Below are 25221 nucleotides of genomic sequence, written 5' to 3' on the forward strand. Positions count from 1 at the left end.
AGGGCTAAATCTAAACAAATAGGGGTTTCTGTTGCTGTTTCAAACATTAATAAATTGACGCAGACACAATAACTGTGTGAAAAATAACCTTACATTTCTCCATATTAAAGCAAAGCAAAACAAAACGTACAATGTATAGAGCTTAAAGATCACCTGATGCATTGTTATATTCCAGATAGCATATATTCAAAATAGTGTATTTCTGCTCAAACTTAAAAAAATTCAAGGAAAACTGTTCTCTTAAAAGCTGACATCACAACAAACTACACATGCTGGAAATATGTTAATAAATGAAGCAGTGGATTAGCAATACAATTTCCAATACTTATTACCTAAATTTTATCATTATAACATATAAAATATAACTCCTAAAACAACAGCAGAACTCAAAACAAAACATTAATGTATTTCTTCTATAATGGTAAAGAAAATAAATTGCCAAGCGGGTTAAAATGTTGGGTTTTATGCCTTGCCACAATAGACTTCATAAGAATATTTACCAAATTGTAGTCCCACATATCTCCCAATCCTATTTTAATGTTAACTTACAGTTAATTATTTTTAAAAAATCCTCAATAAATGGAACTGCTATATGCATATATTGATATAATTTTGAAAAGCATTATGAATTTTAAACTTCAAAAATCTTCTCATTATATATCGTAACTTGAATGAATATTTTCAGATAATAGATCCATGGAATGAAAGGAATTTTAATCAGATCTCAGGCATTTTGCATATTGATATCTTTATCAATGGCTAAAACTAAAATGTAGCTAAAGACAAATTTTAAAATCTCTTTAGTTTGGATGCATTTTAACAGAGTCTTTCTGAGGTAATATTAAAAAATGGGATTTGGGTCCAGGAGTTTCCCCAATTTCTTAAAGAAATTCACAACTTTTCTAGCTCTGATATTCTTTTATTTTGCTGGGCTCTCATTTAAAACAATAATTAATCTTTCTTTTCAGTTTTCTTCGACTAAACTGGACATCAGTCACCATTAGAATATCTCTGAATTTAAAAGTTACAAATACTCTACTAATAGAACTTTGTGTAAATATTTGTGAAATGCAAGAATATTTTAGTTTCAAAAATATGTACCATTAACTGACACCAAATGTGTCCCACTGATATGGATACTAGAAGTATATCAGAAAGTTTTCTTTTTTTGGTTCTGGTTAATATTCTGGAGGGGGAAAAAACAACTTCTGAGCCAAGACTCAGCCTTGAATTTATGTAAAATTAAATAGGAAAAGACAACACCATTTCTCTCTTGTAATGGGATGACATGCTACAGAATTATATTTAAAGTAACTTCTATTAACTCCTTTAGGCCATGAGGCTGGCATTCATTTCTTTATAAAAAGCTTTTCCATTTATTATCCTAATAAACAGAATGAAATAAAACTGCTTTTCAAGGCAACTAGCCTAATCTTGGAGAGATGCTCACACACTAATGAAAATATATGTTTTTCTGCTCAGTTGGGAGCAAAGAACACAGCATAGCTTGACGATGGTGTCTATAAAGGAAACCATGAGAGATAAAGCTGTAGTTTTCTCTTTAGTGATACCATTTCCTTCAACAAATATGGGCTCCCTCTCAATAAAAAAATGAACTTTTAAAATGCCAGTTCTGAAGCTTTTCTTCTATAATGGAAACACATGCTTTCCACGTTAGGAGGAAACATGAAGCTCTCAGGTCATTCTTCCAGCATTATTTAAAGCTTTAGGAGAATACCATAGGGAATTCACTTTTTAGGGAAGGGGTTTAAACTCAGTAGGACCAAAGGAAGTTAAGGAAGCACATGGGTGATAAGATGTGCTTCCAAATAGCTTCAAAATTCTGTTATTCATCATAAAATGTTACTCTGGAATATACTGAATCTTTAGCCATGACTCATCACTATCATAGTTCTTTTATTCCTAAATACTTTTCCTATACATCTTGTAATTGTTTTTTTTTTTTTTTGGGGGGGTACTGTTAATATAGCATATAATCCATCAATTTTACACACAAGCACACTCATTAACTAAAAACTAAAGAGTATATTAAGACAGAAAGATCAGCCATTTTTAGCCAATACATTACATCGCCAATAGACTACTGAATTTTCTTTTTAATATAGTATTTGTAAATTCTTTATTTGTCCCAAGCAAGGAACTGAATACTACAATGTTTTAAAGCTTCATGCTTGTGAGATATATATAGTATTTATATATATTCATATATATGAATATATATATTTTAATATAACTCTTTAAAAATATACTAATGGTCAAAGCTACTGTGGTAAAAAACATCTCAATATTGGTTATTTGAAAACGCCATCTTTGGTGTACTTCTCGAGTCCAATAACGTAATACAGAGAAGATGGATTCAGCACAGTCATTTAAGTGCCAAATTCTCAGACTATGCCTGTTGGACCATGCTGCGATGGAAAAACTTGTAATGGCCAATGAAAACTGAGATGGAAACTAATAAAAATTCAGAAGCAAGTAAAAATAGTGAAGTTATCTGAGGGTCTTATTTATATTCATTCAGGATAGCTCCTCCTGTCATCCCAGGTAATATTGGTCATGGATCTTTTTCTTCATTGTAGGAAGAAAATATTGCTTTATTCCCACTGGCATATTGCTAGCAGAATATGTGATACAGTGAGTAGATATTCAAATTCTTGATGAACATATAAAATTGCTGAATAAATTCCAGCACTATGCAAAATCTCACATGAGGAGGCACTTGAATGTCATGTTAGAAACATCTTTGGTAAGGGCAAAATGGAAAAAAGCTTCAGTGAGTAATAATGAAAATATATTCACTTACTCATTAACAGTAAAATCTCCACATATTAAGATGTTGGTCATATTGGTCATAAAAATGGTAAATGCCATGGATAAAAGCTTCTGTCAGGTTTTTGCTTTTTCACATTTAGAGTCTTTTTTTTTTTTTTTTTACCAGATGATGATAGAAAACTTCACATTCAGAGTTGGTCATTTTAATTCTTTTCAACTGTTTGGGGGAAAAAATAAAGAAATCTGTATAAATGGTCACAGTATTGGCTGTCCAGCTGGGTGTATTCTTCTTCAGATCCACAAATCAACCTGATAGTTGATAAATTACTAACGTCCAGTGTTATACAGAATTGTTTTTTTCAGTGTTCCTTAAAATTATAGTAAGAGTTTGTACCTAAATGAATTCAATTAGGAAACAAAGTATATGCTTGCAAAGTCCAGGATTTTAATGTCTTCTGAATCTGTTGTCTTTGAAATTAGGCATTTTTGTTAGGCATTGAAAATTCATTGATGGTACTATTCACTAGAAAAAGAAATGAAGTAAAGGTAGCAAAGGAACTGACTGAATACAGAATTGTTGGCACTGGTCTTTTCTGTACCTCTGGATTTTAAAACATGAGCCTGTTCTTTTATATTTTAATCAAATATTCATTCAGTCATCTCCAATGTATTTGTCATAGCAAATTTGAGTCATAAGTAGTCAGTCAGATTTGAAAATCATTTTAAGTGGTCTACAATATTTGAAAGTTGCCATATCTAAACAGTAACATTTGAAAATCATTTTAAAAGGTCAGTTCATAGATGATATTGTATTTACTATGATGGTTTAAGCTATAAATGATAAAAATAGTTGATAACTGCATAAATTTGGAAACTTGCTTCTAGAAGGTGTTTAATTAAAGCAAAGTTTCTATTGTGTGTGGGTGTGTGTGTTTTTAAATCATACCATTTGGAACATGAAAGTGGTATGGCTGAAAGAGTATAGGTGGTTGTCCAGATGTTACATAATAAGTAGGGTACCCTCCCTCGGCAACAAAGTACGGAGCAGGCTGATAAAAGCAAGTTACGTTGTCAGTATTAGGTAGGATATTCTGTTCTCCAAGTACTTTTAAAGCCATAAGGGCAATCATATTGAGGGTCTGCCTTCTTTCATGTCCCATGAGGCAAACTGTGCTCTCATTCACAACTCCATGCAAGGTCATGAGGTAGTCATACTTGCTCTTTTCTTCACCTATGAAATGGTTGCGGAGGTATGATTCAATCTTCTTTTGCTGTTCTGCTACATCAGGAAAATCAATGAAGAATCTAGAACACATATAACGTTCCAGGGTCTTGATTTCTGCTTCACAAGCTGGTTTAAAGTCACGAACCAGCAAGTTGCTGTATTTCAGAAGGCCACCACCTCTAATTTCTTCAGGTTTTCTGGTAGATATAAGCTTGTACTGTAAATGTGTCATTGCTTCTTGGAAATCTCCATACATGCTTTCAGCTACCACAACAGGATAGCATTCATTGGTTAGGTTACCATTTTTGTCACTGTAGAAATCTAACATGGGATCCAAGACAATTTGAAAGGAATCTACACTAAATTCAAATTGTCGTCTGAGTGAATTAACAAATTTTAGCTCGACATTCTTCCCAGTGTTATTTGACAGAGAGATGAGACTCCAACGATCATGCTTATTGCAAACTTTAACCATCTTCTGCACATAAGCCTCTTTCATAATATTCAGGGTGATCTTATCCTTTTTTACACCTTTTGGTAAAAAGTCGAATAGACAACCTAGAACTACATCCTTAACAACCTGAAATTCTTGATCACTTGGTAGTTCAACACCAAAAATGACATCCAGATCCTTATAGCTGATTCCATTGTGGCTTGCAAGTATGTAACTTGCTGTGGAGCCATTCAATCGAGTATCTTTAACAATAATTCCTTGCTCTATCAGTTGATCTTTCACAACATGAATAATATCTTTTGGTTTTACTGCCAATGTGGGGAAATTTCCCCTTCCATGAACTGGAATTACTTCATCTAACACTTTATCCAGTGTTATAACTTGGTCCCAAGTGAGATTGCTGAATCTGATTTCAGACATTATGAAGTCAGTAGATCAACTAGAAAGTAAGCAAAATATTGAGAAGAAATTTAGCATCTTGAAATCAATGTTTAGCTAAAGCATATGAAAAGTTAAGTATAGACTTACCTTCAACATAAACCAAACTAATACTAGACAGTAAATTATCAGTGCATCTAATTGTGTTCAAATCTATAAGTGAAATAAAGGCCACTATGATTGTGTCAAAATTGTTAGATTGATTGGTTCATGTAAACAAACATTCTCACAGATTTGTTAGAGTTGTAATTATTTTTGATGTGAAATTGTGGGCTTTCTCAATCGTTCTTCATAAACACTATAATGAGTATATTTTTTTGGTGGTATAAATGTTGTTCACATGACAACCATAGTATATAATAGAGGTTAACTGTCATGAATTTAAAGTGAGATCAGATAGCATGTCTGTGTATGTTAGACACAACTGACTGAACAGCATAATATTTAAAAGCAATATATAGAATTTTTAAACCAAAAGCATCATTTTATTATTGTTTCATATATGTATTGTTACTTTCATTTTTAAGAAAATTACTGAAGTCCATTATTATAGTATGAACTCCTTGAATTGCTTGAGAGTAAGGAGAGTACCTAATGCAAAACCTCTTCTATGTTCCTGGTAGCTCTTAAAGAAATGCTGGTTGAAGAAAATAAAGAATGTCATTTAAAAAAAAAACAAAACAAAAAAAACAAATGCTACTACTACATTTATCTCCAAAATGAGAACAATTATATACAAAAGCATAAGATTCCTAATTTTGTTTTCTGCAGATGTGTAATATGACATGCTCAGAAAATTTTATACTTGGGGGAATATTAGGAAGTTAAAATTATAAACATTATAAATATAATTAAATTTAATTATATTATGATCTAATTAGGTACATTTATAGTTATTTATAGTTATTACATGGATTTTCAAATACTTTCTTAAAGCTATTTAAACAATAAACCTAGTAAATGAATTTCATTATAGACATAGATTTGGGTTTACGCATTCTTTCTAGAATTCCAGAAATAAAAATTACACAGAGCTTAAGACAGATTTATATAGACAGTATTCATATTTGGCTTAACTAGGGAGCAATTAGAACAGAGTTTAAATATTTAGCCTTTTATGTTGTATATTTCCCCAGTAAAACTATAGCAAATAGAATCATCTTATTTAAAATCTACTGAATCACTGACTACACTAAAGCCTTTGACTGTGTGGATCACAATAAACTGTGGATAATTCTTATAGAGATGGGAATACCAGACCACCTTACCCGTCTCCTGAGAGACCTGTATGCAGGTCAAGAAGCACCAGTTAGAACTGTATATGTAAAATTGACTGGTTCAAAATTGGGAAAGGAGTATGTCAAAATTATATATTGTCCCCCTGCTTATTTAACTATATACAGAGTACATCATACAAAATGCTGGGCTGTTTGAATCACAAGCTGGAGTCAAGACTACCAGGAGAAATATCAACAACCTCAAATATGCAGATGACACCACTTTAATGGCAGAAATAGAGGAAATGAAGAGCCTCTTGATGAGGGTGAAAGAGGAGAGTTTTTCACTTTTTCAAGCAGGCTTAAAAGACAACATTTAAAAAACTAAGATCATGGCATCTGATCCCATCACTTCATGGCAAATAGAGGGAGGAAAAATGGAAACAGGGACAGACTATTTTCTTGGGCTCCAAAATCTTTGTGGATGGTGACTGCAGCCATGAAATTAAAAGATGCTTGCTCCTTGGAAGAAAAGCTATGACAAACCTAGACAGCATATTAAAAAGCAGAGACATTATTTTACCAACAAAGGTCCACAGAGTCAAAGCTATGTTTTTTTCCAGTAGTCATGGACGGATGTAAGAGTTGGACCATAAAGAAGACTGAGCACCAAAGAATTTATGCTTTCAAATTGTGGTGCTGGAGAAGACTCTTGAGAGTCCCTGTGGACTGCAAGGAGATCAAACCAGTCAATTCTAAAGGAAATCAACCCTGAATATTTATTGGAAGTACTGATGCTGAAGCTGAAGCTACAATACTTGTGCTACTTGATGTGAAGAGATGACTCACTGGAAAAGACCCTGATGCTGGGAAAGATTGAGGGCAGGATTAGAAGGAGGTGACAGAGGATGAGAGGGTTGGATGGCATCACCAACTCAATGGACATGAGTTTGAGAAAACTTCAAGATAGAGAAGGTCAGAGAAGCCTGGTGTGCTATAATCCATGGGGTTGCAAAGAGTCAGACGCAACTTAGCGACTGAAGAAAAAACAACATTTCACATCTGTAGAACCAACTTTGATAGCCCAAGCATGTTGCAAAAGGCTAGTTAAGCAATGGCAGATCTGTGTTAGTGAGAAGTTTCTTTATATGGTATCCCCATGAATATGAATTAAAGAGTATTAAATTAATTAAAGAGTAATAAATGAATTAAAGAGTATTAAAGAGTAATTAAAGAGTATATGTGATGAAATGGTCCACATAACGTGTGTGTGATTTATTTTAAACCACAGTAATTGCCAATGTTCATACAATTTTATCAGCTATATCAATATCCAAATCAATCCTTAAAGATAAATGAACTGACTACACATTGGGCCGTTGGATGATGGTCATTCATCTGTCAAGTGAAATTATCTTTGTAGTATAAACTAACTTTATATCTTTAGGACAATGGAAAGAACAAAATGCTATATGAAGGACAGAATATTCAATAAGAACTGGTGTGTTTATTTTCTAATTAATTTTCTTGGAATTATCACTGAATTATTTGAAGCTAAAGAAGTTTGTTATCCTCAAATTCTCAATCTGGAAAACTAATAGTTAATGACATTGGCTGGTTTCATGTAAAGACTTTAGGGAATTCAATCATTTACTTAATACATATTTTAGCAATACCACAAGTAAATTATGCCATTTTAACTTATATACAAATAAGTTCCCCAAATCCTTTTTTAAATGCAAATTTATTTTATAAACGGAAAATTTTCTTTATGTAATGGCAAATTTCCTGTTCAATATTAGGTAAAAGTTAAAAACTCAATGTCCGAGGGAATTGCCTGGTGACCCACTGGTTATGATTATGTACACTCACTGCTGAGGGCCTGGGTTCAATCCTTGGTCAGGGAACTAAGATCCCACAAGACACGCAATGTGGCAAAAAGGAAAAATAAATCAATGGCCTAACCCCAGGCTTAAAATCCTCATTTAATCCCTACTTTTAATCACCAATGATCTGAAAATAAAGATCATTCACATTGTTATACTGACATTACTGAAGTTATCAAATTTGTTTCCATACAAAAGTTTCCAGGACCTTTATATGTAAATAAAACCAACCAAAAATAAGCAATTTGTTACAGCCTGGATAGGAAACCAGTGCTCTTTTACTGTAAAACCTCCAGTTTAGTAACACTAAGGTGTCCTGTTTGTGTGAGTGCCCTGAGCCTAAGATATACAACCGAACACAGAGTGATAGCTCTGTCTGGTTCTGCGGTTCCATGGATGTGCCTCATATTGCTTAAGGCAGACCCGAAGGGGTATTCTGACATGGGGTTTATACAGTCCCACCAATGTCAAGAGGCGTCCTTTGTCCCCATGAGGGGAGCAGCCAAAAGTGGATGAACATATCGTCCGAACTTTCCTTTCCGGTCAACTTTTCCTGGGCTCTTTGACCATTCTATAACTGCTTAGGGAATTGAAGCTACTAACCTTGTATGCCAGATTGTAGATTTTGGAGGTTTTTCAATCCATGCTGTTGTGTTCTTCTAGCTAGACTCACATCTCAAGTTTTGCTAGTACTATAGTACCTAACCTTATTAGAGATCAAAAGTTACATCTCAGCTGTTTTCTTTTTCTTTGTTAATCTTTTTTTTTTCCCATTTATTTTTATTAGTTGGAGGCTAATTACTTTACAATATTGTAGTGGTTTTTGCCATACATTGACATGAATCAGCCATGGATTTACATGTGTTCCCCATTCTGAACCCCCCTCCCACCTCCCTCTCCATCCCATCCCTCTGGGTCATCCCAGTGCACCAGCCCTGAGCACCTGTCTCATGCATCCAACCTGGACAGCTGTTTTCTTATAAACTGCAGGCAGGAACACTTTAGGGCGCTAGGTGGAGCTCTAGCTCTAGGAACATCTCCTTGGCAAGAAATCACTCTCCTGGCAGCCTGCATGAGATCCCAGAAACCCAGAGATGAGTCCTTGTCACGATCGTGCCTCTGGACTGTATGGATAGAGGCAATGCTAGCAAACATGAGATTTCTGAGAATACAAATCATGGAATCCAAGATTTGGGTACATGGAAAGCACTCCAAAAGGTTACTCTGTTACACCCCAGGTGGCATCAGGGGAAAAAGGGGAAATCAAATGAAAATTTTGATGATAAAGGACTGGACATCAATTTGGGATGCTCCCAGGTCCACCCCTGGAGCATCTCCTCCCATCCTTGTTGTGAGACAGGGAAGGCAGACAACTAAGACAGTTTGGGATGCCTTAGTTCCACCCCTGGGTGCATCTCCACCCCCACCCCCCCATTTGTGGAAAGAGGAAGGGTGGACATAAACAAATACATTTTGGGATGCTGCAGGGTCTACCCCCTGGCACATCTCCACCCCTGCTCAGTGGTAGAACGAGGAGGGTCAGATGAAACAAACAATGCACCTGTGTCAGCAAGGTAGACTAAGTCCAACCAGATGGTCAGAAAGAGGAAGCTTTTGGTGGAGAGTCTACCTCTTCCTAATTTAGAGCAGGGAGGGATGCCTCTGGTAGAGAAGCAAAAGTGCTGGATGCTGCTTTTTCTCTCTTATAGATGGGAGCTTCACATATTTCCAGTACTACCCCTTTAGATTGCATCTTGAAAAACTGGGATAAGTTTGATTCCCAGAGCCTAAAAAGTCCCTTATATACAGGCATTCTTTGATTTAAGAGAAGACCTCATCTCCTCAGAGAGACAATCCCTGCTGGAACAACATCTTATCAGTCAGTTTGCCCCTGTCATCAGAGCCAATTTGAACACTCTCTGGTTTAAATTTTAGCTATGAAGGAGAGATGACATTTTTGACACTGGATGGCCATGATATTCTTTAGGATCTGGGGAAAATTGGTTAAAATAAAATCTTTTTAAAATTGCAAAACTGGCTCTTTTTACAGGTACAATTAGGACAAAGCTGGCTTGTCAATATATATATTTGGAACTATGATCCTGTCTGAGAAGCAAAAACATGCCTAGAAAAATCCTGAAGTTAACTCTTTCCATGTCCTTGAGAGATGCAGCCCACCTTGTCTGAAACTCCAGCTGTGAGCAAATTAGCAGAACTTCAAGTCAAGGGGGAAAAAAGGACAAAAAGACATTTTAAATCTCAAGCGAAAAACTGTGAGATCTCTCTTGGTCCAGATTTATATATGTCTTGGTGGTCTTCATCTTTGGATAATATTGCTGAGGTTAATTTGCCATAGTTGCTGAAGGAAAGTAAGATGTGTGTTTTTAATAAACATATATAAGGGATGGAATTACATTCTATTAAAGGGAAAGGAAGTTAAGTCTGAACTTATAGGTGATTGTTATGGGCAAATAAAATGATGAATTCAGAAAGTGTAAAAAAGGTCTGTAGCAAGTATACAAGTATGTGACAAGTGGAAAAGAGTTTTGTGCATGGCACAAGTACCTTAAGATATTAAACTGCCTTCGAAATATTTTATTATTACTTAGGCTAAGTAAATAATTCTTGTTTCACAGTGAATATACGCTGGTACCAAACTGGAACTTGGTTTTCTCTCCCTATTAAAAGAACAAAGTCTTCTTAGAATATGGTTTTTGATATGTTATATTGCCAAGAGGTTTAATTAAGTTATTAATTAAGACACTTTTAAAGCTTATCTCAGTAACCAATCTTTAAATAAAGATCAGATGCTCCAAGATCTACAACCAGAAGATTAACAACAGGCTATATTCATTTAACAAACTAAATCAGATAACCTGGAGATATCACTGGGCTATACCTAATGGAAGTTCTTGACTTAAGTTCTTACTTATAATGTTGCCTGTTTCAAAAATGTTGTCCCTTACATTATCAAGTGTGTGACAATGATTGTAATAGAGTGACTCTATATATAAGAAGAAGCCACAAGAGAGAATATTTTCCTAGACCAAGAGGCTAGTAAGACAGGTGTGGTCCAGAAACTTTTGCTACTCAAAGGCCTAGTCCAGTAACAGCACACTGAGTGGCCTATCAGTGAAATCTTCAACAGACCTGGAAATGAACCTTCCTACAAGATGGTCATAAAATGCCCCCAAACCATGGTCAAATTCATAGCCATGAAGGGGCTCTGTGATTGAAAACTGGCACTTGCTATCTGCCTCTACGAAGATTAAAACATGGCAATATCCCCTGAAAGGAATTCAGGTGGAAATCAGAAATTAGGCACTCACTCTGTGCTCTGGGAAAAATGGACAAAACTGGCCTTCAGACAGATATTTTCAGGAAAACAATTTTTCTTGAGCCCAGGTTCTTACATCTTCTCATACCTAAAAAAACACTAAAATTGTTACAAGATTTGTCTGTTAAAGTTCAGGTTGTCACTCTTTCAACTACTTCTAACTGGGTTTGTTCCATTCTTATAAACAGGGCAACCCAAGTGTTGACTCTATCTAGACCAGGATCAAAATTACTACCAAATGTAACCTGATTCTTATTCTTGTTTGGACCACTGATTACAATAATTTTTTTACTGATTTTTGGTCTCAGCCTTTTCACTTTCTAAAGGATACAACAACTTCCCAGACAAAATAATGGTGATACAGGGATTCTGGTCACTCTTCAAAATGGACTCCCCTGATGTTCCACTCTGGTCACAGATACAATCTTGGTTTACAAGCTCTCCTTGGTGAAAAACTATCTTGACCATAATAATTGTAATCATCTTATTCTTGCTGTTTGCTCCTTAGATTTGTATCTGTATAATGGGAATTGTTTCTAACCGTTTGAAAGCTTTTAAATTACAAATGATTGTTCATGCCCCTTTAGTTATTATTTGGGGCCCTTAGATCAGAGACCCTAAATAAAAGGGTAAGGAGAATATGTTGCTTCAATAACCTAGGGTCAGCACCACTCACCAGCAGGAAGCAGTTATAGCAGAGTCCTTCGCCCCTTTCCCTTCAGCAGAAATATTCTCCTAAAAGAAAAAGCAGGGAGTGAGAGAGCAGGTTGACAGGGAGTCTCAGAGAGTCTAGGGACCCCCAAGAAGGAGGAGGCAGCAAACATTTTCTTTTATCCATACATTCTTTTGCCCATTTCACATAGGACATGTTTTTTCTTAAGCTCTGTGTTACTATGACAACAATCTATCTCGCCTAAAAACTAGCTTTTTTTAGGCCAAGAGCTAATGATTACAAACGATATTTCTCACCCAGGGACATGCTGCTCAGATCAAGCTCTCCCTGGCTAGTCTTGAACCAATGTTATCTCAAAATGTATGCTACGAAAAAAGGTCTGGGTAAAACTTTCACAACCTTGAGCTCTGGGTTAACCCATTCCTTCTGGCTAATCTCATGATGACATCATCTCAGAATGTATGTTACAGGAAAGGGTATGGGAAAAATTTTCACAACCTTGAGGCATTCCATTTATCTATTCGCAACAGCTAACAGAAAAGTATAGAATGTTCTGCTTAAACTAGTGAGGCAGGTACTCTTTCTACCCCCTTCTGATACCTATGTCAAAAGCTTTGTCTATCACTTTCACTTTAATAAAATCCCTGCTACACAAAAGCTCTTGAGTGATTGAGACTGCATCTTTTGTCCCAGAAATAAATCTTCTCCTTTGGAGACCACAAATTTGGTACTGACCATTGTTCACCATATGCTAAACTATCATCTTGGGGGCTCATCCAGGATCTGAACCTGGGACCTCTCGTGACTAAGGCGAAAACCATGCCCCTAGCCCACCAAGCCAGTTGTGTCTGCTACACAAAAGCTCTGAGTGATTGAGACCATGTCTTTGGTCCCAGAGTTACATCTTCTCCTTCAGAGACCACGAATCTGGCAGCACCATTCACTAAACACTGTAAGCTATCAGTATCTTAACAGGTTTGGTCTTTTTATTTGGAGATTTGGATTGACACATATATACCATTGATACTATTTATAAAATAGATAACTAATAAGAACATACGGTATAGTACAGGGGACTCTATTTAATGCACTATGGTGACCTGAATGGGAAGGAAGTCCAAAAGGGAGGGGGTATTTGTATATGCATAGCTGATTTATTTTGCTGAACAGCAGAAATTAACACAACATTATAAGACAACTATACTCCAATAGAAATTAATTTAAGAAAAAATTCCCAGCAGAAAACATTTTTTTGCTTGATTGTTGTGGTAACCCATAGCATGTGATACCAGTTAGGATAATAAAAATATCTGAGTCAGTTCTAATGAGGTGGATGAAACTGAAGCCTATTATACAGAGTGAAGTAAGTCAGAAAGAGAAACAAAAATACTACATATTAACACATACATATGGAATTTAGAAAGATGGTAACAATGATCCTACATGAAAGGGAAGCAAAAGAGACACAGATATAAAGTAATTAGCCTCCAACTAATAAAAATAAATGAAAAAAAAGACCAGACTTTTGGACTCTGTGGGAGGAGGCGAGGGTGGGATGATTTGATAAAAAAGCATTGAAACATGTATATTACCATATGTAAAACAGATGACCAGCACAAGTTTGATGCATGAAGCAGAGTACCAAAAGACAGTGTTCTGGGACAACCCAGAGGGACAGGGTGGAGAATGAGATGGGATGGGGGTTCATGATTGGAGGACACACGTATACCCATGGCCGATTCATGTCTATGCATGGCAAAAATCACCAAAATATTGTAATTATTCTCCAATTAAAAAATAAAATAATTAAAAAAATAAAAGCAGTGAAAGGCAATGTAAGTGAGTTGCTTTAAATGGGATAAAAGTGATCTCTGTGACAGTAGAGAGCTCCAGTGATTTAGTTGCCTGATTACAGTGAATGCAAATTAAAAGTGGAAGTCTGTTTCTAATATGCGTAATATTGATAGGACTGAGATTGAAGATTAATGCACTTTTAACTCACTTTGCCTTGAAAGACATGAGTATTTTGCAGTTATCACTACATATCAACAATTTACCTATATATCTCAACTACTTTGAGTCAACAGTAATAATGCATATTTCTTTTTCTGAATTCCTACAGCATCCACCTATATGATCTTAAGGCAATGCTTAGAATGGTCACCAAATCAGAACAGATATTCCTTTACAGAGATAGGGATGATTCCATAGAATGTTTCAGATTACAGGCATACTTCAAAGACAGTGTGGGTTTGGTTCCAGACAACCACAATAAAGCAAATATTGGGAATTCATTGGCAGCCCCATGGTTAGGACTCTGGGTTCTCACCATCAAGGGCCCAGGTTCATTCCCTGGTCAGGGAACTAAGATCCCACAAGCCTCGTAGTGTGGGGCATGTTGGAGCCACTCCTCCTTCATTCTGAACTCTTAGAGCTAGAAAAATAGAGACAGCCATGCAGGGTGAGATTAATAAAGACCTTAGGTCAAATGAGAAGCTAGGTCTGTCTTACTAAATAAAGCAAATATTGTAATAAAGCAAGTAATATATTTTTTGGTTTTCAGTACATATGAAATTTGTATTTACACTGGTCTGTAGTTTATTAATGGAGTAGGAAATGGCAACCCACTCCAGTATTCTTGCCTGGAGAATCTCATAGACTAAGGAGCCTGGCAGGCTACAGTCTATAGGGTCGCAAAGAGTAGGACAAGACTGTAGCGATTTAGTATGCATGCATGTAATTTATTAAAGTGTACAATGGCATTGCCTAAAAAAATGTGAATACATTAAAACTACTTTACTGCTAAAAATTACTAACCATTGCCTGAGCCTTCAGTGAATCATAATCTTTTGCTGGTGGAGGATTTTGCCCTAATGTTGATGGCTACTGACTGATAAAGGTGGTGACTGCTGAAGGTTGGGGTGCCTATGGCAATTTCTTAAGACAATGAAGTTTTGGCACATCAATTGATTCTTCCTTTCATGAATGATTTTTCTGTAGCATGCAATTCTGATTGATAGCATTTTACTCACTATAGAACTTCTTTCAAAATTGGAGTCAATCCTCTGAAACCCTGCCACTGCTTTATCAACTTAGTTTATGTATATTCTAAAATCCTTTGTTGTCATTGCAACAATCTTCACAGTATCTTCCTCAGGGGTAGCTTTCATCTGAGGAAATCACCTTCTTTGCTCATCCATAAGAATTATCTCTTCATCCACTAAAGTTTTATCATGAGACTGCAGCAATTCAGTCACATCTCTAGGATCCACTTCTAATTCAAAGGCTATTGCTATTTCCACCATAACTGCAGTTACTTCCTTCACTGAAATCTTGAATCCTTCAAAGTCACCCATGAGGGTTGGTTATTTCAAACTCCTATTAAATGTTAATATTGTGACTTCTTCCCATGAATCACTAATGTCCTTAATAGCATCTAGAATGGTGACTCCTTTCCAGAAGGTTTTATATTTACTTTGCCCAGATCCATCAAAGGAACCATGATGGTGGCTACAGCCCTACAAAAGATATTTCTTAAATAACAAAACATGAAGTCAAAATAAGTCCATGGGCTACAGGATGGATGTTGTGTTAACAGGCATGAAAACAGTATTAATCTTGTACATCTCCATCAGAGCTCTTTGGTGACCAGGCACATTGCAAATGAGTAGTAATATTTTGAAAGGAAACTTTTTTTTCTTAATGGTAAGTTTCAACAATGGGCTTAAGATATTCAGCAAACCATTCTGTAAACAGGTATACTGTCATCCAGGTTTTGTTGTTCCATTTATAGATGCAAGCATAATAGATTTAGCATAACCCTTAAGGGTCCTAGGATTTTCAGAATGGTAAATCAGCATTGGCTTCAGGTTAAAGTCACCATATGCACCAGCCCCTAAACAAGAGAGTTACTTTGCCCTTTGAACCTTTGAAGTCAAGCAGTGATTCTCTCCAGCTATGAAAGACCTTGATGGCATTTTCTTCCAATACAAAAACTGCTTCATCTACATTGCAAATCAGTTGTTTAATACATCCAGACCACTAAACATTTCTCCATACCAGCAACAAGGCTGTTTTGCTTTATTATAATCTACTTCTTCACTGGAGCAGCATTTTAAATTTCAAGAACTTTACCTTTGCGTTCATGAATTGGTTGGTGTAAGAAGCTTAACTTTCAATTAAACTGGACTTTCTACCTGCCTTCCTCACTATGCTTACTCATTTCTAGCTTTTGATTTAAAGTGAGAGATGTGTGACTTTTTCAAGTGAACACTTAGAGAAGTCATTGTAGGGTTATTAATTGGCCTAATTTCAATATTGTTATGTCTCAGGGAATAGGAAGGCCTGAGGAGGGGAGAGATATGGGGGAAAGGCTGTTCAGTGGAGCACTCAGAACACACACAACATTTATCAATTAAGTTCACAGCCTTATACGGTCATTGTTCTTGGTGCTCCAAGACAATTATAACAGTAACATCAAAGATCACCAATCACAGTATACCATAACAAATATAATAACAATGAAAAGTCTGAATACTGCAAGAATTGACAAAACGTGAAAGGTGCACAAAGTGAGAAACTGCTGTTGGAAAAATGATGCCAATATACTTATTTAAGAATGGTTACATAGGCAGGACACTTGAAGACATAAAGCAAGATCCTCTATGACCCACCTCCTAGGGTAATGGAAATAAAAACAAAAGTAGACAAGTGTGGCCTGATTAAACTTAAAAGCTTTGGCACAGCAAAGGAAGCTATAAGCAAGGTGAAAAGACAACCTTCAGAATGGGAGGAGATAATAGCAAATGAAACAACTGACAAAGGATTAATTTCAAAAATATACAAGCAGCTCATATAACTCAATACCAGAAAAATAAACAACCCAATCAAAAAGTGGGAAAAAAGACCTAAACAGAAATTTCTCCAAAGAAGACATACAGATGGCTAACAAACACATGAAAAGATGCTCAACATGGCTCATTATTAGAGAAAAGCAAACCAAAACTACAGTGAGATATCACCTCACACCAGTGAGAATGGCCACCATCAAAAAGTCTACAGACAATAAATGCTTGAGAGGGTGTGGAGAAAGGGAATCTTCTTGCACCATTGATGGTAATGTAAACTGACACAGCCACTATGGAAGATGGTATGGAGATTGCTTAAAAAACTAGGCATAAAACCACCATATGACCCAGCAATATATGGGCCCTAGGCATATACCCTTAGGAAACCAACATTCAAAAAGACACATGTACCCCATTGTTTATTGAAACACTACTTACAATACAATAGCTAGAATGTGGAAGTAACCTAGATGTCCATGGCAGAAGAATGGATAAAGAAGTTCTGGTACATATACACAATGGAATATTACTCAGCAATAAAAAGGAACACAATTGAGTCAGTTCTAATGAGGTTGATGAACCTAGAGTCTATTATACAGAGTGAAGTAAGTAAGAAAGAGAAAGATAAACATTGTATACTAATGCATATATACTAACGAATCTAGAAAGATGGTACTGAATAACTTATTTGCAGGGCAGCAATGGAGACACAGATATAGAGAACAGACTTATGGACACAGGGAGAGGGGAAGAGAAGGTGAAGTGTATACAGAGAGTAACATGGAAACTTACATCACCGTATGTAAAATAGATAGCCTTCGGGAATTTGCTGTATGTCTCAGGGAACTCAAACAGGAGCTCTGTATCAGCCTTAGAGGGGTGGGACGGGGAGGGAGATTCAAGAGAGAGGGGACATATGTATACCTATGGCTGATTCATGTTGGTTTGACAGAAATCAACAAAATTCTGTAAAGCAATTATCCTTCAATTAAAAAATAAATAAATTTTTAAAAAGCATGGTTGTCACAAACCTTCAATTTGTAATAAAACAAATACAGTATTTCTTAAGTGTAATAAAGTAATGCACAATAAAATGAGATAGGCCTGTACATGACAGATGAAACTAGTTGCAGGATGTAAGAAAATAAAGATAGATGTACTTAAGGTTGACCTCATGCAGTTTAATGCATCTTTAAATAAAAATTCTTAGCTGCAGCACCTTGAAGTAGACTCTTTCTCTTTGGCTGTCATACTAATTTTTATAAATGTGATAACTGAAGTTTTTAAAATGTGATGGCTGAAGTTTCAAAAGTGTGCATAAAGTAAAACTGAAGTTAGACAATTCCAAAGAACTTGTTTTTCCTTTCAATGAGATTCATTAGTTACTTGTTCCACTAAAATTGGAGTAGGTTTTACATATAAGGATAAAAATAAACCTGAGTTTTGAGTCAAATTGTAGACAAATGACATTTTCTATAAAAACTAGTACTAACATTAAGCTCTGTGGGCAATCTATGAAATTCTTTTTATAAACACCATAATCACAATGCATTTATCAGTTGCTCTAATAGACAGTTATTTTAAAATCTGTTCAAAATAAATATCTTGACTAAAAATTATTGTTTAAGATAAAGCATTCGTTCCTCCTTGTGGACTTTTCGGCCAATTACATTCAAAAGATTAGCTATAAAGCAATCTTAAAACATATTTCAGGTTTAAATGTGGCAACATACAAATGTTTTAAGTGAAAATGTGAACCTTTAAAAGTAAAACTGCACATTTTCAAAGTTTTTAATATAAATAACATTCTGATATTTAATTTATATATTATTGAATTTAGAATTGCAACATTGATCTGTGCTATTTTAGCAGATTTGTAATTGATCTCAGTACTTGAGTCCTACAACATGTACCACTTATGCCATAAGACAGTGTTTAGTTTACAAGTTTATAGCATTTAAAGATTCAGGAGGGAGTTCTCAATACCTGTTCATTTTTAGCATTAGTTATTTTCAAATTTGGTTCTGAAGAATGAGTCACATAATTTCTAATGCTAAAACAGTTACAGTTTAAGTCAATTCACAAAACTATTGCATTTGCAAAGATTCACTTTCATTTTCCAAATGTATAACTTCTTACAAATGTACCTCAGATGATTATGAAGCTTTAGAAAAAAGTCTTTTTTAAATTTTCATTATTTTTAAGCCAATTTTAAAATGTATTTAATAAAAATTTTCAACTACTAGAAGTGATAAAATGCTAAGAGATGTTGCTGTGCTTATTGTAATTATGCTTGACCCATGGAGGGAAAGAAAAGAGAACATCCATTTCTCTTGTACCAGAAAATAGTGGAAGTGTGCAAGCTTTCATTCAGACCTAGAACAAGGCACACATATAGTTTCTATTTCAGTGTTATTCACATCCTGATCTGTCATTGTCTCCATTTTATGACCATCTCTTTTCAAATACTATGCTTAACTCCATTTCACATTCTAAAATTCAGTGTTCTTACCGACTGAAAATTTACATGAATTTTCAGTTTTTGCCACAGATGAAAGGGAAATAACCTGTTCATAAAATTCTTATATATGGGTGGCACCATGCTAAAAGATGGTCTTTTGAGTGGAAAAGCTCAGGTGAAAAGTGCGTTGGGACAATAAAGATAAACATGGCAGGCACCTAGAGAAAAGAACACAAAGGTCCCAAAGAGAAGCAGCTCTAAATTTAAAGGCATGATTTATAGAACCTGAAAATGAACTGCCTTCTCCCGGGTTAAACCTCTGCCCCTGATCCCTGAGAAATCTTATCACTTTCTTCCAATTCTGTCCCAATCCACATGCATACACTCTGTTGCATTCACTTTTATTTTTTTGTGTTGTTATGGATATTGTTTGCCGCTTCTAAGTTTTAAAAGCATGTACTATTCTAAAGGAATTGTCTCCCAACTCCTTTCAATTTTAGTGCCAATCCCTTACAGTGGGAAGTATGGGGGCTGGAGGCACTGCCTCCTCCTTCTTTCCCATATTTCCTTATTTGGTTGACAGAGGTTGATAGCTATGCAAATTCTATGGGCCACCAAATCAGGCCTCTTTGACTTCTGACGTACCTAATGAAAAAACTTGCTGACTCTCCAAACTGTCATTAACCTCAGTGAAGGGAGCTGGCCAGAGAGAACTCTAGTTTTCTTTGGAGGGAGTGACTGGGTGGGGATATCACTGAGAAGACTCTAAAGTGCAATGGGTTTCTGGGAAAGCTGTGGGCTAAAGCTACCTAGTGATTCCAAAGTGCCATCCTTTCTGCACTGGACCCTGTTCAGCTCCTCATGATAATAAATAATAAATTTATTATCATAATAAATAAAGTAACCAGGTAAGCATTCCCTTCATCATTCCAGATTTCATATCCCTTTGTGGATAACACTGCCAACACTGAAGGGATCAAGGATTCTCCAGAAAATGAAGGGCCTCAGAATTATAGTCAATGACATATACACCTTCCACATGACTCAGGAACACTATCTGAAGAAGCAGGATATTAGGAACTCACCAGAATGTTCAAGGAAAAAGACACAACTTAGAAGAAAAAAAATTCTCTTTGTTTGCATCTCTCTTCACCTCTCCCCTCACTGAACCCTCTGGCAGGCTGCAAGAACTCACTTCACCAACTGCTGCTCTGTTCAGTTTCTTCCAGGCAAGGAGCAACTGAAGCAGGCAGGGATGTGGCACTAGAGTAAGGCTCTGGAGGGGCCTGCTGGTAATCGCACAGGAGAATGGGAGGGGTGTCAAATAGAGAGAAATAAAAATGCAGAAACTAAAACAAAAATAAATAAATAAGGGGAGAAGGAAAGAAAAAGAAAAGAAATTAAGGAAGAAAGGAAGGAGAACAAAGAGAGCAAGCACTTGCAGCAACTTCCAGGGCTGCTAAACCGCTGCTGTTCAAAGGCAAATGGGTGCTGAAATTACTTCCCCAAATACACTCCTCTAGTCCCATTCACTCACTCCACAGATTCCCTTCCTGCTAGGCTTAACATTTCCATGGTAATCTGTAGCCACACAAAAGGTGATCTGTAATACTGAGTCATGAATACCTCTTACACCAGGATGGTGATCTCTCCACTACTTTCCTTTTTTCTTTAGTGCTGAACTTTCTCCAGTAGAATAATACTCCTTTTCTTCCTTCCCATAAAGAGAAGGGAGATTTCTTCTCATTCCCATAGTGTATTGCTTTTGTCTTCCTACCTTACACTCATCTAACTCCTCCTATGACACACAAATGAGTAACTTGCCCACTTCAATCTTTGTCAACACAAACACAAACTTAAATTCAGAAGGCAGTATTTCTGGGAAAAAAAGTGGCTTTTTAAACTCTCTTTATCATGAGTTCCCTCCCTTACTTTAACACCATCTGTTCTTTGTTTTGCCAGAAATATTTTAAGTCCTTATGTTTTTCTCTATATCTTTAGCCACTTCTCGTAAGTTAAAACAGGTGGATGGCATTCCTTAAAGACACAATTTCAAAATTCTATCTTTGACAGTTTAAAGTAGAACTACTGTAATGAATGGTTAAAGTAAAATTACTTTAATTGTTGTCTGAGGAGGCCTTACAAGTAGCTGTGTAAAGAAGAGAAGTGAAAGGCAATGGAGAAAAGGGAAGATTTACACATTTGAATGCAGAGTTCCAAAGAACAGCAAGGAGAGATAAGAAAGCCTTCTTCAGTGTTAAATGCAAAGAAAGAGGAAAGCAATAGAAATTCTAGGGAAAGACTAGAGATCTCCTCAAGAAAATTAGAGATACCAAGGGAACATTTCATGCAAAGATGGGCACAATAAAGGACAAAAATGGTACAGACCTAACAGAAGCAGAAGATATTAAGAATACACAGAAGAACTATACAAAAAAGATCCTCATGACCCAGATAACTAAGATGGTGGGATCAGTCACCTAGAGCCAGACATCCTGGAATGTGAAGTCAAATGGGCCTTAGGAAGCATCACTATGAACAAAGCTAGTGGAGGTGATAGAATCCCAGTTGAGCTATTTCAAAACCTAAAAGATGATGCTGTGAAAGTGCTGCACTCAATATGCCAGGAAATTTGGAAAACTCAGCAGTGGCCACAGGACTGGGAAAGGTCAGTTTTCATTCCAATCCCAAACAAAGGCAATGTCAAGGAATGCTCAAACTACTGCATAATTGCACTCATCTCACACGCTAGTAAAATAATGCTAAAAATTCCCCAAGCCAGGCTTCAACAATACATGAACTGTGAACTTCCAGATGTTCAAGCTGGAAAGAAAAGGCAGACGAACCAGAGATCAAATTGCCAACATACACTGGCTCATAGAAAAAGCTAGAGAATTCAAGAAATGCACCTACTTTTGCTTCATTAACTATGCTAAAGCCTTTGACTGTGTGGGTCACAACAAACTATGGAAAATTCTTCAAGAGATGGGAATACCAGACTACCTGACCTGCCTCCTGAGAAATCTGTATGCAGGTCAGGAAGCAACAGTTAGAACTGGACATAGAACAACAGACTGGTTCCAAATAGGGACAGGAGTACATCAGGGCTATATATGTCACCCTGCTTATTTTACTTATATACAGAGTACATCATGAGAAATGCTGGATTGGATGAAGCACAAGCTGGAGTCAAGATTGCTGGGAGAAATATCAATAAACTTAGATATGCAGATGACACCATCTTTATGGCAGAAAGCGAAGAAGAACTAAAGAGCCTCTTGATGAAAGTGAAAGAGGAGAGTGAAAAAGTTGGCTTAAGTATGGCAAAAACCACTACAATATTGTAAAGTAACTAGCCTCCAACTAATAAAAATAAATGGAAGAAAAAGAAAACTAAGATCATGGCATCTGGTCCCAACACTTCATGGCAAATAGATGGGGAAACAATGGAAACAGTGACAGACTTTATTTTTTTTTTTTTTCAAAATCACTGCAGATGGTGATTGCAGCCATGAAATTTAAAGACTCTTGCTTCTTGGAAGAAAAGTTATGACCAATCTAGACAGCATATTAAAAAGCAGAGACATTACTTTGCCAACAAACATCCATCTTAGTCAAAGCTATGGTTTTTCCATTAGTCATGTATGGATGTGAGAGTTGGACTATAAAGAAAGCTGAGTGCCGAAGAATTGATACTTTTGTATTGTGGTGTTGGGGAAGACTCTTGAGTGTCCCTTGGACAACAAGGAGATCCAACCAGTCCATCCTAAAGGAAATCAGTCCTGAATATTCATTGGAAGGACTGATGCTGAAGCTGAAACTCCAATACCACCTGATGCGAAGAACTGACTCATTTGAAAAGACCCTGGGAAAGTTTGAAGCCAGAAGAATGGGACGACAGAGAATGAGATGGTTGGACAGCATCACCAACTCAATGGACATGAGTTTGAGTAAGCTCTGAGAGTTGGTGATGGACAGGGAAGCCTGATGTGCTGCAATCCAAGGGGTCACAAAGAGTCAGACATGACTGAGCGACTGAAGTGAACTGAACACTAATGAAACATACTAAGGTATGATTAGTAATATTAAATCCATTAACCTATTGTTTCTGACCTTTGCTTGTAATAAAGGTTATTAACAATTATTTAACAAATTATTTAATTGATTTATTAGCACAAAATAAGAGTTCACTTTCAAGGTACTGAAAGACTGTGCAAAAGAGGTAACTAATGAGTGCTTTATAGGAAGAAAAATGAGTCTTCCCTAGTGGCTCAGGCAGTAAAGAGTGCAATGTGGGAGACCCGGGTTCTATCCCTGCCTTGGGAAGATCCTCTGGAGAAAGGAATGGCAACCCACTCCAGTATTCTTGCCTGGGAAATCCTATGGACAAAGGAGCCTGGCAGGTCCCAATCCATGGAGTTGCAAAGAGTCAGACATGGCTGAGCAATTAACACACACACACACACACACACAAACACACACACACATATGTAAACATACTTGATTATTGATCACCTTAGTTTTAACTTTCATTCACTGATATGTAGTACTTAAACATACTTGATATCAAAAGAAAAAATTAAGTACAGAACTTTAATACTTCATTTTAGAAATCTATGAAGTTAAATTTTGAAAAATAATCACTATCAGGTTATCAAGATGTCAATGTGTTAGTCAATTAATCTGGGGGTTTTGTATTTCCTTTACCTTGGAGTTGCAAATAAACATAATTATTGATACTACATGAACACATGTTACATCTCCCATTTATTACTGTTGACTTAGCACAGAAAATGAAACATTAAAATAATCACTGATGCTTTTTTCAGCACATTAACTGTGTTCAATTTTACCAGAGCCATATAGACACAATTATTAATAAAAGAGCTAATTTTCTAAGATATTCAGTATATATGCTTTAGTTGAATAAAATGTTTTTGAATAAAACATAATTTCAATGTTTACACACAGCTGAAACTAAAAGTAATAAAATTCCCTTTCTATGAGATTTCCTACCAGGTCTTTTGTTAGCACACTTTGTTGAATTTAACGCCACCTTCTCTGAAGACTAACTTTCTTCTCGAGAGTTCCCCATAAACTGATCTCCTCACATTCTCTGCACCTCACTTGCAACAATCACATGGATACTGTTGCCAGGAGACCAAGAATATTACTGTTGCATCATTACCACTATTATAGTTGAGTATTTTTAAATGAGCATTTTATATGAGACAATTATGATTTCCAAGTCGCAAATAAAACAATGCTACATTGGACATATTAAGGATTAAAAACATTTCTCAAGTTATTTTGACTTCAATAAAAATAGTAAAAAAAAATAAATAACATATACAGATGAATTTGTTGTTGTTGTTCAGTCGCAAATTTGTGTGTGTCTCTGCAACCCCATGAACTGTAGCACGCCAGGCTTTCTTGTACTTCATTATGTCCTGAGTTTGCTCAAACTCATGTCTATTGAGTCAGTAATGCCATCCAACCATCTCATTCTCTGTTACCCCCTTCTCCTCTTGCCCTCAATCTTTGCCAGTATCAGGGTCTTTTCCAATGAGTTGGCTCTTCACATCAGGTTGCCTAAGTATTGGAGCTTCAGTTTTAGTGTCAGTCCTTCCAATGCACATTCAGGGTTGGTTTCCTTTTAGACTGACTGGTGTGATCTCCTTGCTGTCCAAGGGACTCTCAAGAATCTACTATAGCACCATTCAAAAGCATCTATTCTTTGGTACTCAGCCTTCTTTATGGTCCAACTCACATCCATACATGACTACTGGAAAAACCAAAGTATATGTACCTTTGTTAGCAAAGTGATACCTCTTCTTTTTAATATACTTTTGTCATAGCTTTTCTTCCAAGGAGCTAGTGTCTTTTAGTT

The 25221-nt window shown here is 36.1% G+C and overlaps 1 protein-coding gene across 1 annotated transcript; it reads right to left on the bottom strand.

The window, feature by feature from the left end:
• Nucleotides 1-2127: 2127 nt before the first annotated feature.
• Nucleotides 2128-24431, bottom strand: TENT5D (terminal nucleotidyltransferase 5D). Its single transcript, XM_043459040.1, has 3 exons — nucleotides 24348-24431; nucleotides 12027-12085; nucleotides 2128-4911 (listed from the first exon to the last, which is right to left on the bottom strand). Exon 3 carries the CDS (start codon nucleotides 4890-4892, stop codon nucleotides 3729-3731), a length of 1164 nt encoding a protein of 387 aa, XP_043314975.1. The 5' UTR covers nucleotides 4893-4911; nucleotides 12027-12085; nucleotides 24348-24431; the 3' UTR covers nucleotides 2128-3728.
• Nucleotides 24432-25221: the final 790 nt, after the last annotated feature.

This window comes from Cervus canadensis, chromosome X (genome assembly GCF_019320065.1).
Source record: "Cervus canadensis isolate Bull #8, Minnesota chromosome X, ASM1932006v1, whole genome shotgun sequence".
Classification (NCBI taxonomy): Eukaryota; Metazoa; Chordata; class Mammalia; order Artiodactyla; family Cervidae; genus Cervus; species Cervus canadensis.